Source organism: Bufo bufo, chromosome 2 (genome assembly GCF_905171765.1).
Source record: "Bufo bufo chromosome 2, aBufBuf1.1, whole genome shotgun sequence".
Lineage (NCBI taxonomy): Eukaryota > Metazoa > Chordata > Amphibia > Anura > Bufonidae > Bufo > Bufo bufo.
The window spans coordinates 468,621,132-468,643,672 of record NC_053390.1 but is presented as its reverse complement, the minus strand read 5'-3'; the positions used below and the strand labels follow the sequence as shown (position 1 = coordinate 468,643,672).

General features: G+C 45.0%; 1 protein-coding gene across 1 annotated transcript in view; it reads right to left on the bottom strand.

Moving 5' to 3' along the window:
- Nucleotides 1-22,541, bottom strand: part of ATCAY (ATCAY kinesin light chain interacting caytaxin) — a 116,556-nt gene that overhangs the window by 5,384 nt on the left and 88,631 nt on the right. Inside the window, exon 10 of the mRNA XM_040420422.1 lies at nt 18,111-18,146. Coding sequence (XP_040276356.1) covers nt 18,111-18,146 — 36 coding nt within the window. The remainder of the gene's footprint in view (nt 1-18,110; nt 18,147-22,541) is intronic.

Below are 22,541 nucleotides of genomic sequence, written 5' to 3'. Positions count from 1 at the left end.
TTTATAGAACACATTGTTATGGATGCGGCGATACATAATATGTCTATCATTTTTATTTTTGGTAAGTTTTACACAGTAAAAGCATTTTTGAATAGCCATTGAAAGCCATTTTTGTGTTGCCATTTTCTGAGAGCCATATTTTTTTATTTTTTGGGTTACTGTCTTAGGTGGGGGCTCATTTTTGGCGGGATGAGATGACGGTTTGGTTGGTATCATTTTGGGCTACATACGTTTTTTTGATCGCTTGATATTACACTTTTTGTGGGGCAAGGTGACCAAAAAATGGCAGTTTTGTAACAGTTTTTATTCATTTTTTTACGGCATTCACTTGATGGGGTGGATCATGTGATATTTTTATAGAGCCGGTCGATATGGACGCAGTGATACCCAATATGTCAACTTTTTCCCTATTTTTTTAACAATTTTTTACTTTAGTTTGAGAAAAGGAAGCTTTTTTTTTTTACTTGAAACTTAAATTTTTTATTGTGTAAAACTTTATCTTTTTACTTTTTTTACCTTTTCTTTTTTTTGTCCCACTCTGGGACATCAACTTTTGGGGGTCTGATCCCCTTTACAATACATCTGTATTGTAATGCATTGGCTGTAAGTGTATTACTCAATGTAATGCTTCCTGTGAGATGCAGGGGGCTGGATGTCACAGGCTAACAGGGAAGGCAGCCACAATGCCTAAGGAAGGCATTGAGCTGCCTTCCCAGCCATCGGGTCCCCGTCACAACAGCGCAGTTACCCGATGGACACCTGTCAGGATACCCCACATGCTGCAGTCAGCGCTGACCGCAGCATTGCGAGGGTTAATGCGTCGGCATCTATTGTTTTCACAGATGTTGGCACATACAGCAGTGGTCCAGCCATCAGTGACTGCCGGACCCCTGCCGCTGATCAGGCGGGCGCAGACACACTTTCCAGCGCCGTATATATACAGCACTGGTACCCTATGGGTTAAATTCAGAGTTTAATTTCACCTCTGTGCTAACCAGGTACGAACTTTGCAAGGACCTTCAGTATGGGCAACAGGGTGGCTCAGTGGTTAGCACTGGTGCCTTGCAGCTCTGGGGTTATAGGTTTGAATATGTATGTTCTCCGTGTTTGCGTAGGTTTACTTTGAGTGCTATGATTTTCTCCCACCAAACAAAACATTCTGGTTTAGATTGTTAGCTCTACTGGGGACAGTGAGTAATGATAATGTCTGTACAGTGCTGTGGAATATGGTGCCGCCATATAAGTAAGATAAATAAAACCTATCCACTTTGTGATACATTCCATTCATCAGTATGTTCAGGTGACTTTCAGAGAACTGACTGTATAGTTGTGTTCATAGGTTTACATACCCCAGACAGAATGTGTAAGATGTGTATTTTTGGTCAGGTAATGCTAGTTTTGGTCAAGTAATGTTATTTATTATGACATAATTGCGCATATCCTTTAGTGATCATATTGATATCTGATATAACACAGATTGTCCTCATCAAGTTTACATAAATTGAGGCTGTGTTCACACATTTACAGTACCTCTTGAGAAAGCTAGTGGGGCAGTGTATGTTGGGTTGGCAGGTTACCTTTATGGTAACCTAGGTTGGCATTATGTAAAATGACTCCCATTTGTTGCTTTTTTGCCTTTTCTAAAATTATTTTTATGGTTATTTATCTGCTTTATTAGTCTCACAAAGGACATTGAGAAATTCATGGAATTTTTTTTTAATACCATGCCTTTATGGCAAAAAATATTCTGAAAGTCAGACTGCTACATATGAATAGTTTTCTGTGAGATAGCTAAGTAATCATATGAATTTATAGATATACATGTGCAATGCTTTACTTTTTGGTGGATGTTATATCTAAGGGCTCATGCACATGAACGTGTGCTGGCCGTTTCATGCATTGGGGGCCACAATTTGTGGTTCCCAATGCACGAACAAGATCTGCACGGTTTCCACAGACGGATGCAGACCCATTTAACATGAAGGGGCCCGTGATGTTCTATTTTTTTGCTGTGCGGAGGCACAGAGAGAAACCCGGAAGCACTCCGTTCAAGTGAATGGGCACAAATGGCTATGTTCGTGTGCATGAGCCCTCAGTGTAATGCGACAGTGGTGCAGTTTTTGACATTTTGTTTATTTTTTTTTAGCGAATTTGTAAAGTCACTGAAGAAACCACATCATGGCCAAAATGAAGCATGTAAACACAGCCTGAATGTTTGAGCTGATAAAATACACACTGGTTAAGATGACAGTAAAAGTTATGTACCTGTGCCTTGTTTGATTGTAATTACTGTCTGTATATAAGGCACTGTCACAATCGGTATTTTGCATCAATATTTAGGAATGAAAATCCAGGAGTGGAGCTTAGAGAAATGGGATAATGGAAAGATTTGTGCTTCATCTGTATTTTGGATGCCCTTCTGGTTTTGACTTACAAATACTGATTAAAAATATTGACCAAATACTGACCATGTGACAATTCCCTTAAAGGGGTTATCCGAGTTATTTTTTTGTTCTATGTTCCTAACTAGGCAAATGTAACAGCTTTCCAATTCACTCACTTTATCTGCAGTAGCTGGTTTCTCAGATTTCACTGAGGGTCACATGACTTGTGATGTCAGCTTCTCTCCCTGCTCTGATAAAGTTCTGTCACTGTGCTGGCCACGCCCCCCTTCACTGCTGGCTGTCTGCTCTATCCTAGGATTCTTAACCCCTTCAGCTGCACAGACTGGCTAGCTGCAGCAGGCAGTGAGGAGACAATTCTGGGCACTGGAGCTGACAGACTAGAGAGAGCATTGCACAAGAAGGTAGGGGAAAGATCCTGTGTGTATTAGCAGTGTCATTTTACAGCTGGGACTTTTAGTTCTACACTTACAAGTTGCTGTTGATTCTCCCAGCAGGCCGACATATCACTCAGGGCAGCTCTTGTATCCACTCCCTTAGCAGTTTTATTATACAGCTGGAACTTGTAGTTCTACACTTACAAGTTGCTGTTGATTCTCCCAGCAGGCAGACATGTCACTCAGGACATCTCTTGTATCCACTCCCTTAGCAGTGTCATTATACAGCTGGGACTTGTAGTCCTACACATACAACATGCTGCAGAGTCTCCCAGCAGGCAGACATGTCACTCAGGGCAGCTCTTGTATCCACTCCCTTAGCAGTGCAGGGGGAGGGGCAGAGGTTGTTTTTATTGCATGTAAACAAAGGGCCAGAAAAGAACCAGGAAAATGAGGAAATATATATATATATTTTTTTGCATAAAACTTGCTTAGCTTAGTTATGTATTGCTGCCCATCAGATTTTCAGTGCTATATTTTTTTTTTTTTCATAACTCTGACAACCCCTTTAACCACCTCCGGACCGCTGTACGCACAGACGCGTCCTGGAGGTGGTTGATTCATTCCGCCTGGACGCATATACGCGTCATCTCGCGAGACGCGAGATTTCCTGTGAACGCGCGCACACAGGCGCGCGCGCTCACAGGAACGGAAGGTAAGAGAGTTGATCTCCAGCCTGCCAGCGGCGATCGTTCGCTGGCAGGCTGGAGATGTGTTTTTTTTAACCCCTAACACGTATATTAGACGCTGTTTTGATAACAGCGTCTAATATACCTGCTACCTGGTCCTCTGGTGGTCCCCTTTGTTTGGATCGACCACCAGAGGACACAGGTAGCTCAGTAAAGTAGCACCAAGCACCACTACACTACACTACACCCCCCCCCGTCACTTATTAACCCCTTATTAGCCCCTGATCACCCCTGATCACCCTATATAGACTCCCTGATCACCCCCCTGTCATTGATTACCCCCCTGTCATTGATCACCCCCCTGTAAAGCTCCATTCAGACGTCCGCATGATTTTTACGGATCCACTGATAGATGGATCGGATCCGCAAAACGCATCCGGACGTCTGAATGAAGCCTTACAGGGGCGTGATCAATGACTGTGGTGATCACCCCATATAGACTCCCTGATCACCCCCCTGTCATTGATTACCCCCCTGTCATTGATCAACCCCCTGTAAAGCTCCATTCAGACGTCCGCATGATTTTTACGGATCCACTGATAGATGGATCGGATCCGCAAAACGCATCCGGACGTCTGAATGAAGCCTTACAGGGGCATGATCAATGACTGTGGTGATCACCCCATATAGACTCCCTGATCACCCCCCTGTAAAGCTCCATTCAGATGTCCGCATGATTTTTACGGATGCACTGATAGATGGATCGGATCCGCAAAACGCATCCGGACGTCTGAATGAAGCCTTACAGGGGCATGATCAATGACTGTGGGGATCACCCCATATAGACTCCCTGATCACCCCCCTGTCATTGATTACACCCCTGTCATTGATCAACCCCCTGTAAAGCTCCATTCAGATGTCTGCATGATTTTTACGGATGCACTGATAGATGGATCGGATCCGCAAAACGCATCCGGACGTCTGAATGAAGCCTTACAGGGGCGTGATCAATGACTGTGGTAATCACCCCATATAGACTCCCTGATCACCCCCCTGTCATTGATTACCCCCCCTGTCATTGATTACCCCCCTGTAAAGCTCCATTCAGACGTCCGCATGATTTTTACGGATCCACTGATAGATGGATCGGATCCGCAAAACGCATACGGACGTCTGAATGAAGCCTTACAGGGGCATGATCAATGACTGTGGTGATCACCCCATATAGACTCCCTGATCACCCCCCTGTAAAGCTCCATTCAGATGTCCGCATGATTTTTACGGATCCACTGATAGATGGATCGGATCCGCAAAACGCATCCGGACGTCTGAATGAAGCCTTACAGGGGCATGATCAATGACTGTGGTTATCACCCCATATAGACTCCCTGATCACCCCCCTGTCATTGATTACCCCCCTGTAAAGCTCCATTCAGATGTCCGCATGATTTTTACGGATGCACTGATAGATGGATCGGATCCGCAAAACGCATCCGGACGTCTGAATGAAGCCTTACAGGGGCATGATCAATGACTGTGGTTATCACCCCATATAGACTCCCTGATCACCCCCCTGTCATTGATTACACCCCTGTCATTGATCACCCCCCTGTAAAGCTCCATTCAGATGTCTGCATGATTTTTACGGATGCACTGATAGATGGATCGGATCCGCAAAACGCATCCGGACGTCTGAATGAAGCCTTACAGGGGCATGATCAATGACTGTGGTTATCACCCCATATAGACTCCCTGATCACCCCCCTGTCATTGATTACACCCCTGTCATTGATCACCCCCCTGTAAAGCTCCATTCAGATGTCTGCATGATTTTTACGGATGCACTGATAGATGGATCGGATCCGCAAAACGCATCCGGACGTCTGAATGAAGCCTTACAGGGGCGTGATCAATGACTGTGGTGATCACCCCATATAGACTCCCTGATCACCCCCCTGTCATTGATTACACCCCTGTCATTGATCACCCCCCTGTAAAGCTCCATTCAGATGTCTGCATGATTTTTACGGATGCACTGATAGATGGATCGGATCCGCAAAACGCATCCGGACGTCTGAATGAAGCCTTACAGGGGCATGATCAATGACTGTGGTTATCACCCCATATAGACTCCCTGATCACCCCCCTGTCATTGATTACACCCCTGTCATTGATCACCCCCCTGTAAAGCTCCATTCAGATGTCTGCATGATTTTTACGGATGCACTGATAGATGGATCGGATCCGCAAAACGCATCCGGACGTCTGAATGAAGCCTTACAGGGGCGTGATCAATGACTGTGGTGATCACCCCATATAGACTCCCTGATCACCCCCCTGTCATTGATTACACCCCTGTCATTGATCACCCCCCTGTAAAGCTCCATTCAGATGTCTGCATGATTTTTACGGATGCACTGATAGATGGATCGGATCCGCAAAACGCATCCGGACGTCTGAATGAAGCCTTACAGGGGCGTGATCAATGACTGTGGTGATCACCCCATATAGACTCCCTGATCACCCCCCTGTCATTGATTACCCCCCTGTAAAGCTCCATTCAGACGTCCGCATGATTTTTACGGATGCACTGATAGATGGATCGGATCCGCAAAACGCATCCGGACGTCTGAATGAAGCCTTACACGGGCGTGATCAATGACTGTGGTGATCACCCCATATAGACTCTCTGATCACCCCCCTGTCATTGATCACCCCCCCTGTCATTGATCACCCCCCCTGTCATTGATCACCCCTCTGTAAGGCTCCAGACATTTTTTTGGCCCAAGTTAGCGGAATTATTATTATTTTTTTCTTACAAAGTCTCATATTCCACTAACTTGTGTCAAAAAATAAAATCTCACATGAACTCACCATACCCCTCACGGAATCCAAATGCGTAAAATTTTTTAGACATTTATATTCCAGACTTCTTCTCAGGCTTTAGGGCCCCTAGAATGCCAGGGCAGTATAAATACCCCACATGTGACCCCATTTCGGAAAGAAGACACCCCCAGGTATTCCGTGAGGGGCATATTGAGTCCATGAAAGATTGAAATTTTTGTCCCAAGTTAGCGGAACGGGGGACTTTGTGAGAAAAAAATTAAAAATATCAATTTCCGCTAACTTGTGCCAAAAAAAAAATATTTCTATGAACTCGCCATGCCCCTCATTGAATACCTTGGGGTGTCTTCTTTCCAAAATGGGGTCACATGTGGGGTATTTATACTGCCCTGGCATTCTAGGGGCCCCAAAGCGTGAGAAGAAGTCTGGTATCCAAATGTCTAAAAATGCCCTCCTAAAAGGAATTTGGGCACCTTTGCGCATCTAGGCTGCAAAAAAGTGTCACACATCTGGTATCTCCGTACTCAGGAGAAGTTGAGGAATGTGTTTTGGGGTGTCATTTTACATATACCCATGCTGGGTGAGAGAAATATCTTGGTCAAATGCCAACTTTGTAAAAAAAATGGGAAAAGTTGTCTTTTGTCAAGATATTTCTCTCACCCAGCAAGGGTATATGTAAAATGACACCCCAAAACACATTCCCCAACTTCTCCTGAATACGGCGATACCACATGTGTGACACTTTTTTGCAGCCTAGGTGGGCAAAGGGGCCCATATTCCAAAGAGCACCTTTAGGATTTCACAGGTCATTTACCTACTTACCACACATTAGGGCCCCTGGAAAATGCCAGGGCAGTATAACTACCCCACAAGTGACCCCATTTTGGAAAGAAGACACCCCAAGGTATTCCGTGAGGGGCATGGCGAGTTCCTAGAATTTTTTATTTTTTGTCACAAGTTAGTGGAAAATGCTGATTTTTTTTTTTTCATACAAAGTCTCATATTCCACTAACTTGTGACAAAAAATAAAAACTTCCATGAACTCACTATGCCCATCAGCGAATACCTTGGGGTCTCTTCTTTCCAAAATGGGGTCACTTGTGGGGTAGTTATACTGCCCTGGCATTCTAGGGGCCCAAATGTGTGGTAAGGAGTTTGAAATCAAATTCTGTAAAAAATGACCTGTGAAATCCAAAAGGTGCTCTTTGGAATATGGGCCCCTTTGCCCACCTAGGCTGCAAAAAAGTGTCACACATCTGGTATCTCCGTACTCAGGAGAAGTTGGGGAATGTGTTTTGGGGTGTCATTTTACATATACCCATGCTGGGTGAGAGAAATATCTTGGCAAAAGACAACTTTTCCCATTTTTTTATACAAAGTTGGCATTTGACCAAGATATTTATCTCACCCAGCATGGGTATATGTAAAAAGACACCCCAAAACACATTCCTCAACTTCTCCTGAATACAGAGATACCAGATGTGTGACACTTTTTTGCAGCCTAGGTGGGCAAAGGGGCCCATATTCCAAAGAGCACCTTTTGGATTTCACAGGTCATTTTTTACAGAATTTGATTTCAAACTCCTTACCACACATTTGGGCCCCTAGAATGCCAGGGCAGTATAACTACCCCACAAGTGACCCCATTTTGGAAAGAAGAGACCCCAAGGTATTCGCTGATGGGCATAGTGAGTTCATGGAAGTTTTTATTTTTTGTCACAAGTTAGTGGAATATGAGACTTTGTATGAAAAAATAAATAAATAAATAAATCATCATTTTCCACTAACTTGTGACAAAAAATAAAAAATTCTAGGAACTTGCCATGCCCCTCACGGAATACCTTGGGGTGTCTTCTTTCCAAAATGGGGTCACTTGTGGGGTAGTTATACTGCCCTGGCATTCTAGGGGCCCAAATGTGTGGTAAGGAGTTTGAAATCAAATTCTGCAAAAAATGAACTGTGAAATCCGAAAGGTGCTCTTTGGAATATGGGCCCCTTTGCCCACCTAGGCTGCAAAAAAGTGTCACACATCTGGTATCTCCGTACTCAGGAGAAGTTGGGGAATGTGTTTTGGGGTGTCATTTTACATATACCCATGCTGGGTGAGAGAAATATCTTGGCAAAAGACAACTTTTCCCTTTTTTTTTATACAAAGTTGGCATTTGACCAAGATATTTCTCTCACCCAGCATGGGTATATATAAAATGACACCCCAAAACACATTCCCCACCTTCTTCTGAGTACGGAGATACCAGATGTGTGACACTTTTTTGCAGCCTAGGTGGGCAAAGGGGCCCATATTCCAAAGAGCACCTTTCGGATTTCACAGGTCATTTTTTACAGAATTTGATTTCAAACTCCTTACCACACATTTGGGCCCCTAGAATGCCAGGGCAGTATAACCACCCCACAAGTGACCCCATTTTGGAAAGAAGAGACCCCAAGGTATTTCGTGATGGGCATAGTGAGTTCATAGAAGTTTTTATTTTTTGTCACAAGTTAGTGGAATATGAGACTTTGTAAGAAAAAAAAAAAAAAAAAATCATCACTTTCCGCTAACTTGTGACAAAAAATAAAAAGTTCTATGAACTCACTATGCCCATCAGCGAATACCCTAGGGTGTGTACTTTCCGAAATGGGGTCATTTGTGGGGTGTTTGTACTGTCTGGGCATTGTAGAACCTCAGGAAACATGACAGGTGCTCAGAAAGTCAGAGCTGCTTCAAAAAGCGGAAATTCACATTTTTGTACCATAGTTTGTAAACGCTATAACTTTTACCCAAACCATTTTTTTTTAACCCAAACATTTTTTTTTTTATCAAAGACATGTAGAACAATAAATTTAGAGCAAAATTTATATATGGATGTCGTTTTTTTTTGCAAAATTTTACAACTGAAAGTGAAAAATGTCATTTTTTTGCAAAAAAATCGTTAAATTTCGATTAATAACAAAAAAAGTAAAAATGTCAGCAGCAATGAAATACCACCAAATGAAAGCTCTATTAGTGAGAAGAAAAGGAGGTAAAATTCATTTGGGTGGTAAGTTGCATGACCGAGCAATAAATGGTGAAAGTAGTGTAGGTCAGAAGTGTAAAAAGTGGCCTGGTCTTTCAGGGTGTTTAAGCACTGGGGGCTGAGGTGGTTAAGATGGGGCACATTTACTAAGACTGCTTTTTACCCTTGCACTGCCATTAGATTTATCTAACTTTTGCCTTGTCATAAATTAGGAACATCTATGGAAGTCCCTGCGCCTGGTGAGAAAACTACGTCAGCCCCCTTTTATCTCTTAAACTTAGACCAATGTAATCGTTCTGACCCAGAGAATAAAGTTATTGTGGTGATATTGCTTTTCACACCCCAAAAAAAGTTTATAAAAGTTAATCAGTAAGTTATGTGTACCCCAAAATGGTGCCATTGAAAACTACAACATGTGCTGCAAAACACAAGCCCTCGTACAACTACATCGACAGAAAAAAAAAAAGTTATAGCTCTTGGAATGCAACAATGGAAACATGAAAGATTGCTTGGTTAGTAAGTCCCAAAACAGGCTGGTCACTAACTGGTTAAAAGGATTCTTGATGGCCTCCGGCAACTTGTCCTAGAATGTGACGTGTCAGGTTACTGCTACTTCTGCAACTGGTTAGGGGACAGGAACTCTCAATACTGTGCTTCAGTGCTGCAGTCACTTCACATAAGTCTACTTTCACACTCGTGTTTGGTGCGGATCAGTTATGGATCTGCACAGATCCATTCAGATAATACAACCGCATGCATTCGTTCAGAACGGATCCGTTTGTATTATCTTTAACATAGCCAAAACAGATCAGTTTTGAACACCATTGAAAGTCAATGGAGGATGGATCCGTTTTCTATTGTGCCATATTGTGTCAGTGAAAACGGATCCATCCCCATATACTTACATTGTGTGTCAGAATGGATCCGTTTGGCTCAGTTTCATCAGACGGACACCAAAACGCCGCAAGCAGCATTTTGGTGTCTGCCTCCAAAGTGGAATGGAGGCGGAACGGAGCCAAACTGATGCATTCTGAGCGGATCCTTATCCATTCAGAATGCATTAAGGGCAAAACTGATTCGTTTTGGAGCGCTTGTGAGAGCCCTGAACGGATCCCACAAACGGAAACCAAAACACCAGTGTGAAAGTAGCCTTAATTAGATGTGCTGTCAGCCTGCTCAGCATTAAAGGGAACCTGTCACCAGGATTTTGTGTATAGAGCTGAGGACATGGGTTGCTAGATGGCCGCTAGCACATCCGCAATACCCAGTCCCCATAGCTCTGTGTGCTTTTATTGTGTAAAAAAAAACGATTTCATACATATGCAAATTAACATAAAAGAGTGATATCTTACTTGTGTGACCAGAGAAGAGTCATATTTTCAAGCTCTGACTCATCTCAGGTTAATTTGCATATGTATCAAATAGTTTTTTATACACAATAAAAGCACACAGAGCTATGGGGACTGGGTATTGCAGATGTTCTAGTGGCCATCTAGCAACCCATGTCCTCAGCTCTATACCCAAAATCCCGGTGACAGGTTCCCTTTAAGGCCTCCTGCACACGGCCGTTTTTTTTTCCCGTTTACTGACCGTTTTTTGCATTCCGTATACGGTCCGTATACGGAACCATTCAATGGTTCCGCAAAAAAAACGGAATGTACTCCGTATGCATTCCGTTTCCGTATTTCCGTTCCATTTTAACATAGAACATGTCCTATTATTGCCCGCAAATCACGTTCCGTGGCTCCATTCAAGTCAATGGGTCCGCAAAAAAACGGAACACATACGGAAATGCATCCGTATGTCTTCTGTTTCCGTTCCGTTTTTTGCTGAACCATCTATTGAAAATGTTATGCCCAGCCCAATTTTATCTATGTAATTACTGTATACTGTATATGCCATACGGAAAAACGGAACAGAAACGGAAACACAACGGAAACAAAAAACGGAACAACGGATCCGTGAAAAACGGACCGCAAAACACTGAAAAAGCCATACGGTCGTGTGCAATAGGCCTAAAGCACATCTCATGTATGCTCGCTCTGAAGAATAGATGCGATCCTCTGTCATAGCTGAGCAGCCTGACAGGAACAGAGAGGAGCGATGTGATCCTACTTCTTGTTCCTGTCAGGTTGGCATATGACAGCTGTAACTACAGTCGTGGCCAAAAGTTTTGAGAATGACACAAATATTAGTTTTCACAAAGTTTGCTGCTAAACTGCTTTTAGATCTTTGTTTCAGTTGTTTCTGTGATGTAGTGAAATATAATTACACGCACTTCATACGTTTCAAAGGCTTTTATCGACAATTACATGACATTTATGCAAAGAGTCAGTATTTGCAGTGTTGGCCCTTCTTTTTCAGGACCTCTGCAATTCGACTGGGCATGCTCTCAATCAACTTCTGGGCCAATTCCTGACTGATAGCAACCAATTCTTTCATAATCACTTCTTGGAGTTTGTCAGAATTAGTGGGTTTTTGTTTGTCCACCCGCCTCTGGAGGATTGACCACAAGTTCTCAATGGGATTAAGATCTGGGGAGTTTCCAGGCCATGGACCCAAAATGTCAACGTTTTGGTCCCCGAGCCACTTAGTTATCACTTTTGCCTTATGGCACGGTGCTCCATCGTGCTGGAAAATGCATTGTTCTTCACCAAACTGTTGTTGGATTGTTGGAAGAAGTTGCTGTTGGAGGATGTTTTGGTACAATTCTTTATTCATGGCTGTGTTTTTGGGCAAAATTGTGAGTGAGCCCACTCCCTTGGATGAGAAGCAACCCCACACATGAATGGTCTCAGGATGCTTTACTGTTGGCATGACACAGGACTGATGGTAGCACTCACCTTTTCTTCTCTGGACAAGCCTTTTTCCAGATGCCCCAAACAATCGGAAAGAGGCTTCATCGGAGAATATGACTTTGCCCCAGTCCTCAGCAGTTCATTCACCATACTTGCTGCAGAAGATCAATCTGTCCCTGATGTTTTTTTTGGAGAAAAGTGGCTTCTTTGCTGCCCTTCTTGACACCAGGCCATCTTCCAAAAGTCTTCGCCTCACTGTGCGTGCAGATGCGCTCACACCTGCCTGCTGCCATTCCTGAGCAAGCTCTGCACTGGTGGCACTCCAATCCCGCAGCTGAATCCTCTTTAGGAGACGATCCTGGCGCTTGCTGGACTTTCTTGGACGCCCTGAAGCCTTCTTAACAAGAATTGAACCTCTTTCCTTGAAGTTCTTGATGATCCTATAAATTGTTGATTGAGGTGCAATCTTAGTAGCCACAATATCCTTGCCTGTGAAGCCATTTTTATGCAATGCAATTGTCACAGTCATTACCGCTGGCTGTGACCTTCTGTCTATGCTCTCGCTGCAGCTCTGTTCCTGTGTGTTATTTGTGGTTCTTTATGGGTTAACTCCCCTGTGTGTCTATTAGGAGTTAATACTCTCTGTCTGCTCCTTGGGTGTGGCTTCTCTGCTGCACCCATGGAACCTGTATATAAGGCCTCCTGCACACGAACGTATTTTTTTGCGGTCCGCAAAAACGGGTCCCGTTTTTCCGTGATCCGTGACCGTTTTTTCGTCCGTGGGTCTTCCTTGATTTTTGGAGGATCCACGGACATGAAAAAAAAGTCGTTTTGGTGTCCGCCTGGCCGTGCGGAGCCAAACGGATCCGTCCTGAAATACAATGCAAGTCAATGGGGACGGATCCGTTTGACGTTGACACAATATGGTGCCATTTCAAACGGATCCGTCCCTATTGACTTTCAATGTAAAGTCTGGAGTCCCTTTTATACCATCGGATCGGAGTTTTCTCCAATCCGATGGTATATTTTAACTTGAAGCGTCCCCATCACCATGGGAACGCCCCTATTTTAGAATATACTGTCGGATATGAGTTAGATCGTGAAACCTCATTTCCGACAGTATATTCTAACACAGAGGCGTTCCCATGGTGATGGGGACGCTTCTAGTTAGAATATACTACAAACTGTGTACATGACTGCCCCCTGCTGCCTAGCAGCATCCGATCTCTTACAGGGGGCCGTGATCAGCACAATTAACCCCTCAAGTGCCGCACCTGAAGGGGTTAATTGTACTATCATATCCCCCTGTAAGAGATCAGGGCTGCCAGGCAGCAGGGGGCAGACCCCCCCCCTCCCCAGTTTGAATATCATTGGTGGCCAGTGCGCCCCCCCCCCTTCCTCCCTCTATTGTAATAAATCGTTGGTGGCACAGTGTGCGCCCCCCATCGGCCCCCCCCTCCCTCTATAGCATTAACAACATTGGTGGCCAGTGTGCGGCCTCCCCCCCCCCCCCCGATCATTGGTGGCAGCGGGTTACTAGCAATAGTACAATAGTAAAAGATTCATACTTACCTGGGAGCTGCGATGTTCGTGTCCGGCCGGGAGCTCCTCCTACTGGTAAGTGACAGTTCATTTAGCAATGCGCCGCACAGACCTGAGGCTGTCACTTACCAGTAGGTGGAGCTCCCGGCCGGACACGAACATCGCAGCAGCCGGTAAGTATGAATCTTCTACTACTGTACTATTGCTATGTAACCATGGCAACCAGGACTGTAGTAGCGTCCTGGTTGCCATGGTTACCGATCGGAGCCCCAGCGATTAAACTGGGACTCCGATCGGAACTCCGCTGCCACCAATGATGATGGGGGGGGGGGAGATGGGAGGCCGCACACTGGCCACCAATGTTGTTAATGGTATAGAGGGAGGGGGGCCGATGGGGGGCGCACACTGTGCCACCAACAAATTATTACAATAGAGGGAGGGGGGGGCGCACACTGTGCCACCAACGAATAATTACAATAGAGGGGGGGGGGGCCGCACTGGCCATCAATGATATTCAAACTGGGGAGGGGGGGGGGGGGTCTGCCCCCTGCTGCCTGGCAGCCCTGATCTCTTACAGGGGGATATGATAGTACAATTAACCCTTTCAGGTGCCGCACCTGAAGGGGTTAATTGTGCTGATCACGGCCCCCTGTAAGAGATCGGGTGCTGCCAGGCAGCAGGGGGCAGTCTTGTACACAGTTTGTAGTGTATTCTAACTAGAAGCGTCCCCATCACCATGGGAACGCTTCTGTGTTAGAATATACTGTCGGTTCTGAGTTTTCACGAAGTGAAAACTCAGCTTTGAAAAAGCTTTATGCAGACGGATCTTCGGATCCGTCTGTATAAAAACTAACCTACGGCCACGGATCACGGACACGGATGCCAATCTTGTGTGCATCCGTGTTCTTTCACGGACCCATTGACTTGAATGGGTCCGTGAACCGTTGGCCGTGAAAAAAATAGGACAGGTCATATTTTTTTCACGGCCATGAAACACGGATCACGGATGCGGCTGCAAAACGGTGCATTTTCCGTTTTTTCCACGGACCCATTGAAAGTCAATGGGTCCGCGAAAAAAAACGGAAAACGGCACAACGGCCACGGGTGCACACAACGGTCGTGTGCAGGAGGCCTAAGGCTGAGGTTTCCTCAGTTCTGGGTCAGCTCTCCTGGTGTATGTTGTCTTGTCCTGCTCCTGGTTTGTACTCTCTCTCCCATGCTGCTGACCCATGGGATCCGTGTCTGTCTGTCTGTGCTCTGTGGGTTTCCCTACTTGTTCATTTACGTTCTCTCCCGTCCTCATTCCTGTGTTTGTTATCTGTTATGCCAGTTATGTTTGTTATGTTATATGTCTCTGTTCAGCAAGCTTTTGCAGCAGAGTGGCATGCGCAAGGCCATGCAGTTTACTACTGGTGGAGCAAGTCCTTCTCTGCTCATTGCCACTCCTGCTCCCTTGCGAGAACTCCTGCTTGTATTATTAGTTGCCCTGTTTTGTATTTGCCTGTCTGTTATGTTTGCCTATGTGCCGTCGGTACCTTCTGGTACCTGTTGTCCATTTGTTCCTGCTGTCACTGTCTAGTTCACGCTCCAGAGTGGACCCAGGCAAATTCCTGCGGCAAAGTCTAACCCTACCATCTAGGGCTTTAGTGAATACCAGGAGTTGCTTAGTCACGCCCCTCTGGAGTATTACTAGACAGTGGCGCAGGGGGGGTTTTCTCCCACTGTGCTGATGGTACATAGAGCTCTTGTTTTGTCTGTGCTGCCTTCCCTGTTTTGTTTGTGCAATAAACTCTTATGTGTCTGTACCTGATTTCCGTTTGTTTATTGCATGACGACGCGGTGGTCTCTCCTGGGACCTCCAACTCGTGACAGCAATGATGGCTGCACGCGTTTCTTTGCAGGTCACCATGGTTAACAATGGAAGAACAATGATTTCAAGCATCACCCTCCTGGGATTAAGTTAATTTTCATGGCAAAGAAGGACTATGTAATTCATCTGATGACTCTTCATAACATTCTGGAGTATATGCAAATTGCTATTATAAAAACTTAAGCAGCAACTTTTCCAATTTCCAATATTTATGTAATTCTCAAAACTTTTGGCCACGACTGTACAGAGTTGTGTGAAAGCTTGTTTTTTGTAGAGCTAGACAAATCGGCAATTATATTTTTTTCATTAGTGTTCACCATGCATGATGCATATTTTTAGATTTTAATAGTATGCAATACCAATTATGTTTATTTTTTAATAGTTTATTTGCATACATAAAATTGGGAAATGATGTGATTTAAATTTCTAATATTTTGTGGATTTTTCCCCCCAATATTTTTAAAAACCTTTATTTAAGTTTTTAGTCCCCTTGACTATGTGATCCTTTGATCGCATTGCAGTCTGAGATTTTTACATGCTTTCTATTTCGCCCTGCCACAGGCAGTTTCCTTTCGATACTCCACACTTTCAGCATGGGTGGGGGGGGGGGGGGGTAGTGTTGAAAGCGAATATTCGAATAGCAAATATTAATTGCGAATATCGCAACTTCACTAATTCGCAAATATTTTGAATATAGTGCATTTTTTAACATCTGAAAACATGATTCCTCCCTGCTTCTTTCTTGTGGGTCAATGAGTCATTGGCCCACAAGCAACTTAAGCAGGAAGGAATCATGTTTTCATATGGAAAATAATTGAAAAAATTACGAATATTTTAAAAAACAAATATATAGCAATATAGGGAATATATTCGTTATTTAGAATATTTGCATTTTTTTTCCCAATCTGTACAGTTGTTCGCATACTCCTCCCCAACAAGTGTCCCCGTCACCATGGGAATGCCTGTGGGTTAGAAAATACCATCGGATCTGAGTTTTCCCTGAGAACGTGAAAACTCAGATCCGATGGTATATTCTAACCCACAGGCGTTCCCATGGTGACGGGGACGCTTGTCGGGGAAGAGTATGCCAAAGTGGAATAACAGTACAGATAGAAAAAAAAAAGACGAATATTCTAAATAACGAATATATTCGCCATATTGCTATAACTTAGTTTTTTTTAGAATATTCGTCATATTCTAAAACATGAAGATATAGCGAATATTCGTAAAATACACATATAGACTGCAATTTAGCTAATATAGTGCTATAGTATTTTTTTTTTATAGTGTACATTTTTTCCAAATCTGAACTTCTGAAGAGACAAAAAAAATTAGACTATAAAAAAAAAGATTATAGCACTATATTAGCTAAATTGCAGTCTATATGTGTATTTTACGAATATTCGCTTTATTGCTAAAACTTAGTTTTTTAGAATATTCGTAATATTCTAAAACAAGAATATATAGCAATATAGCGAATATTCGTAAAATACACATATTAGCCATAGCCAACCAAAAGGAAAGTTGCCCTATACAGTTAAAAAAAAAAATTGCAATACGCGAATAATTAAATCGCATATTATTTGCGATAAATAGAATAATGACGAATATTCGATTTAGACTAATATAAGATGAATATGCAATCAAATATTGCGAAATCGAATATGGCACCTCCCACTCATCAGAATTCTCCCTCTAAGCTTTCAGATGCCACAGCCGCTATTGACCACAGTATCTGAGGGATTAAATGACCAGGATCAGCATCCCTCTGATCCTTATGATTGCAGCTGGTTGATAGATATATTACACAGCCAACACCCCCGCAGCTCATGATCCTACGCTATACTTCCCTTACACACAAATAACATACAGTTCCATCATTTTGCTGTAAGGGGTACAGAGCCTCTAAAAGTACAACATCAAAAATGGTCAGTTTGCCCATTAAAGGGGTTGTCTGGGTTCAGAGCTGAACCTGGACATACCTCCATTTTCACCCAGGCAGCCCCCTGACTTGAGCATTGGAGCAGTTCATGCTCCGATGCTCTCCTTTGCCCTGCACTAAATTGCGCAGGGCAAAGGCATTTTCCGGAGTTCCGGTGACGTACCGGGCTCTCCATGGGGCTGCCAGGAAGCCCGGTGACGTCACCGGCATTGATGGGCAGGCTTTAGTGCTACCCTAGCCTGTAGAACGGCTAGGGCAGCGCTAAAGCACGCCCATCAGAGCCCTTGACATCCCCAAACACACGGACAGGCGGAAGCTTCCGCCCGGCAGTGTGTTATTGTAAACGAAAGAGCCCTTGCCCTGCGCAATCTAGCTGCCTGGGTGAAATTATGGGTATGTCCGGGTTCAGCTCTGAACCCGGACAACCCCTTTAAGGCCTCTAGCACACACACGTTTTTTTTTTTCCGTTTATGTTTTTTTTTTTTTGCGTTCCGTAAAAAACGAAATGCACACGGACGTCATCAGTATTTTTTGTGGATCCGTTTTTTGCAGACCGCAAAATACTGAAAAAGCCATACGGTTGTGTGCAAGAGGCCTAAGGCTTATCTATTCATGGGAATGTTACTACTTACCTTTCTCTCCTAGCTTTAATTCTTTCTTCATCATACCTACAACAAAAATATAACAAATAGCAAATGTTCATGTACTATAACATCAAATGTACATGATGGGTGTATTTCACACACACAGTTGTTTTAGTGTCCATCATGTTTTTGAAAAAAATGGCGTGGTGTTAAACAGGCAGGAAGTGCTCAAACCCACATGCAGTTGTGCATATACAGTATATACAGGGGAGCAAATCCTGCACTTGTAGCCCGTTGCTAATGGCGATCCCCAGCAAAAATGCATACAGTGGAGGATGCCCGCAGCATCCTATTATATTGCCATTATGGATTTGCCCTAAGTTTAACGTATACGTTAAAAAAAAAAAGATACAAAAGCATAATTCACTATGCTTTTCCATCCTGCAGAGTCCAGTAAAAATACGTATACTTCATTTTATTTCTACAATGGAACTCTGTGGTTACAGATGCCGTTGTATGGCATCCATCAGAGGGAACCGTTTAATATATACGTTTTTTTGTATATGTTAAACATGACAAAAACATGATATGCACCAAGCATTAATTATTTGCTATAAGCTCAAAAGCTCAAAAACAATCTTTCGACCAGAAAAGCAGTTAAACAAGCAGAAAACACCATAAAAATTGCTGTAAGATGGTGTGTTTGATTTTAGGATGGGGCTGTGCGGCAATCTTGGCAGTGACACCAGTTAGGCTACTTTCACACCTGCGTTCGGGTGTCCGCTCGTGAGCTCAGTTTGAAGGGGCTCACAAGCGGCCCCGAACGCAGCCGTCCAGCCCTAATGCATTCTCAGTGGACGCGGATCCGCTGAGAATGCATCAGTCTGCCAGCGTTCAGCCTCCGCTCCGCTCAGCGAGCGGACACCTGAACGCTGCTTGCAACGTTCGGGTGTCCGCCTGGCCGTGCGGAGGCAAGTGGATCCGTCCAGACTTACAATGGAAGTCAATGGGGACGGATCCGCTTGAAGATGACACCATATGGCTCAATCTTCAAACGGATCCGTCCCCCATTGACTTTCAATGTAAAGTCTGGACGGATCCGTTCAGGCTACTTTCACACTTAGTTTTTTTTTCAAACTATAATGCAGACGGATCCGTTCTGAACGGATACAAACGTCTGCATTATAGGAGTGGATCCGTCTGAGCAGACATCAGACGGACCCGCTCTGAACGCTAGTGTGAAAGTAGCCTTACCTGACCAAAAATTGTGTATAGCAGTTAATCCATTGAACTTAAAGAGCTTATCTGTTAATTAATACTAATAACCTATCCTCAGGATAGGTCATCAATATCAGATCAGCAGGAGTCCAACACTCAGGACCCCCGCCGATCAGCTGTTAGAAGAGGCTGGCGCTCTGTGAGCACTGCAGCACCTTCCTAGGTCATGTGACTTCACCGTACATTGGTTGCAGCTAAGTCCCATAGAGCAGATTGGGGCTGGGCTGCAATAATAAGCACAGGCACTGTACTATGTATGGCGCCATGCTTGGAGAGATGCCTGGAGCCTGTTGTGCTCACCAGAGCTCCAGTAAGCGTGGTGGCTTCTTCTAACAGCTGATTGGCATTGGTGCCGGGACTCTGACCCCTGCTGATGTGATAATGATGATGTATCCTGAGAAAAGGTCATTATTATCCATTCCTAGATAACCCCTTTAATGGGGTCACAGCATACAGTATCTCACATAAGTGAGTACACCCCTCACATTTTTGTAAATATTTTATCCTATCTTTTCATGGCACAACACTGAAGATCTGACACTTTGCTACAATGTAAAGTAGTCAGTGTACAGCTTGTATAACCGTGTAAATGTTGTGTGCCCTCAAAATAACTCACACAGCCATTAATGTCTAAACCACTGGCAACAAAAGTGAGTACACCGCTAAGTGAAAATGCCCAAATTGTTCCCAGTGTCAATATTTTGTGTGGCCACCATTATTTCCCAGCACTGCCTCAACTCTCTTGGGCATGGAGTTCACTAGAGCTTCATAGATTGCCACTGGATTCCTCTTCGACTCCTCCATGATGACACCACGGAGCTGGTGGATATTAGAGACCTGACACTCCTCCACCTTCCGTTTCAGGATGCCCCACAGATGCTCAAAAGGGTTTAGGCATGGAGACACGCTAGGCCGATCCAGCACCTTTACGCTCAGTTTCTTTAGCAAGACAGTGGTCGTCTTGGAGGTGTGTTTGGGGTTCGTTATTATGTTGGAATACTGCCCTGCAGCCCAGTTTCAGAAGGGAGGGGATCATGCTGTGCTTCAGTGTGTCACAGTACATGTTGGCATTCATGGTTCCCTCAATGACCTGTAGCTCCCCACAGCCGGCAGCACTCATGGAGCCCCAAACCATGACACTCCCAACACCATGCTTGACTGTAGGCAAGACACACTTGTCTTTGTACTCCTCACCTGGTTTCTGCCACACACGCTTCACACCATCTGAACCAAATAAGTTTATCTCGGTCTCATCAGACCACAGGACATGGTTCCAGTAATCCATGCCCTTAGTCTGCTTGTCTTTAGCAAACTGCGGGCTTTCTTGTGCATCACCTTTATGGCTCATGCACACGACAGTATGGCTTTTTCAGTGTTTTGTGGTCCGTTGTTCCGTTTTTTGTTTCCGTTGTGTTTCAGTTTCCTTTCCGTTTTTCCATATGCCATATACAGTGGAACCTGTCTTATTAAACCACGGTATTGTCTTGGCCACCATGCTGCAGCTCAGTTTCAGGGTGTTGGCAATCTTCTTATAGCCTCGGCCAGAGGCGTAGCTAGAACTGACTAGGCCCCCCACCAGTGGCGTAACTACCGGGGAAGCAGCTGCTTCGGGGCCCGGGCTGCCAAGGGGCCCGGCAGCGTGTGTGACAGTTTATTTTCAAGTTAGGTAAATAGCTAATCATGATCAATTCTTGTCTTAATGTTCAGGGCCCCTTCACAACAGGCGCAGCAGCGGACCGGGCCCCCTTGCTAATATGATCTAATCTTACTGTCTCCTGAAGTCTGCGCAGGCTGTATTAAGCCTACCCACATACTTTGTATTGCCGTCCTCAGGAGAGGGAGAGATGTGTCTGGGATTCGAACCCACAACCTTCTGTATCAGAGGCAAAGCACTTACCCACACAGCCATAAGAGCTGGTGGGCTCTTATGCTTTGCCTCTGATACAGAAGGTCATGGGTTCGAATCCCAGCAGAAACTTTTCTAAAATACAGGCTAATTTAGAATACACAAGCACTGACTCCATATATGGACATACAGGGCGGGACACAGGAAGAGGCTGCATCGCATCGCTGACATGGAGGGAAGTATAAGTGTTAATATTTTTTTTTTTTTTTAATACCTGACTGTTACTGCCATGGGGGGAGCGGGAGGCACTTGATACTGGCACATGGGGGGAGGGGGGTTGGCACCTGATACTGGCACATGGGGGGGAGGGGGGTTGGCACCTGATACTGGCACATGGGGGGGGGTGGCACTATGATACTGGCACATGGGGGAAGGAGAGAGGCACTTGATACTGGCACATGGGGGGGAGGAGGAGAGAGGCACTTGATACTGGCACTTTTTGGGGGGGAGATGGCACTATGATACTGGGACATGGGGGGGAGAGGCACTTGGTACTGGCACTTTTGGGGGGGAGATGGCACTATGATACTGGGACATGGGGGGGAGGAGAGAGGCACTTGATACTGGCACTTTTTTTTTGGGGGGGGGGGAGATGGCACTATGATACTGGGACATGGGGGGGAGGAGAGAGGCACTTGATACTGGCACATGGGGGGGAGGAGAGAGGCACTTGATACTGGCACTTTTGGGGGGGGGGGGGGAGATGGCACTATGATACTGGGACATGGGGGGGAGGAGAGAGGCACTTGATACTGGCACTTTTGGGAGGGGGAGATGGCACTATGATACTGGGACATGGGGGGGAGGAGAGAGGCACTTGATACTGGCACTTTTTTTTGGCACTTGATACTGGCACATGGGTGGGTTTGGCACTATGATACTGGCACATGGGGGGAGAGGCACTTGATACTGGCACTTTTTTGGGGGGGGAGATGGCACTATGACACTGGGACATGGGGGGGGAAGAGAGAGGCACTTGATACTGGCACATGGGGGGGAGGAGAGAGGCACTTGATACTGGCACGTGGGGGGGGTTTGGCACTTGATACTGGCACATGGGTGGGTTTGGCACTATGATACTGGCATATGGGGGGGAAGAGAGAGGCACTTGATACTGGCACATGGGGGGGTTGGCACTATGATACTGGCACATGGGGGGTGGGAAGGAGAGAGGCACTTGATACTGGCACATTGGGGGGGAGATGGCACTATGATACTGGGACATGTGGGGGGAGGAGAGAGGCACTTGTTACTGGCACATTATTGGGGGGCATTATGGGGGACACTAAGCCGGC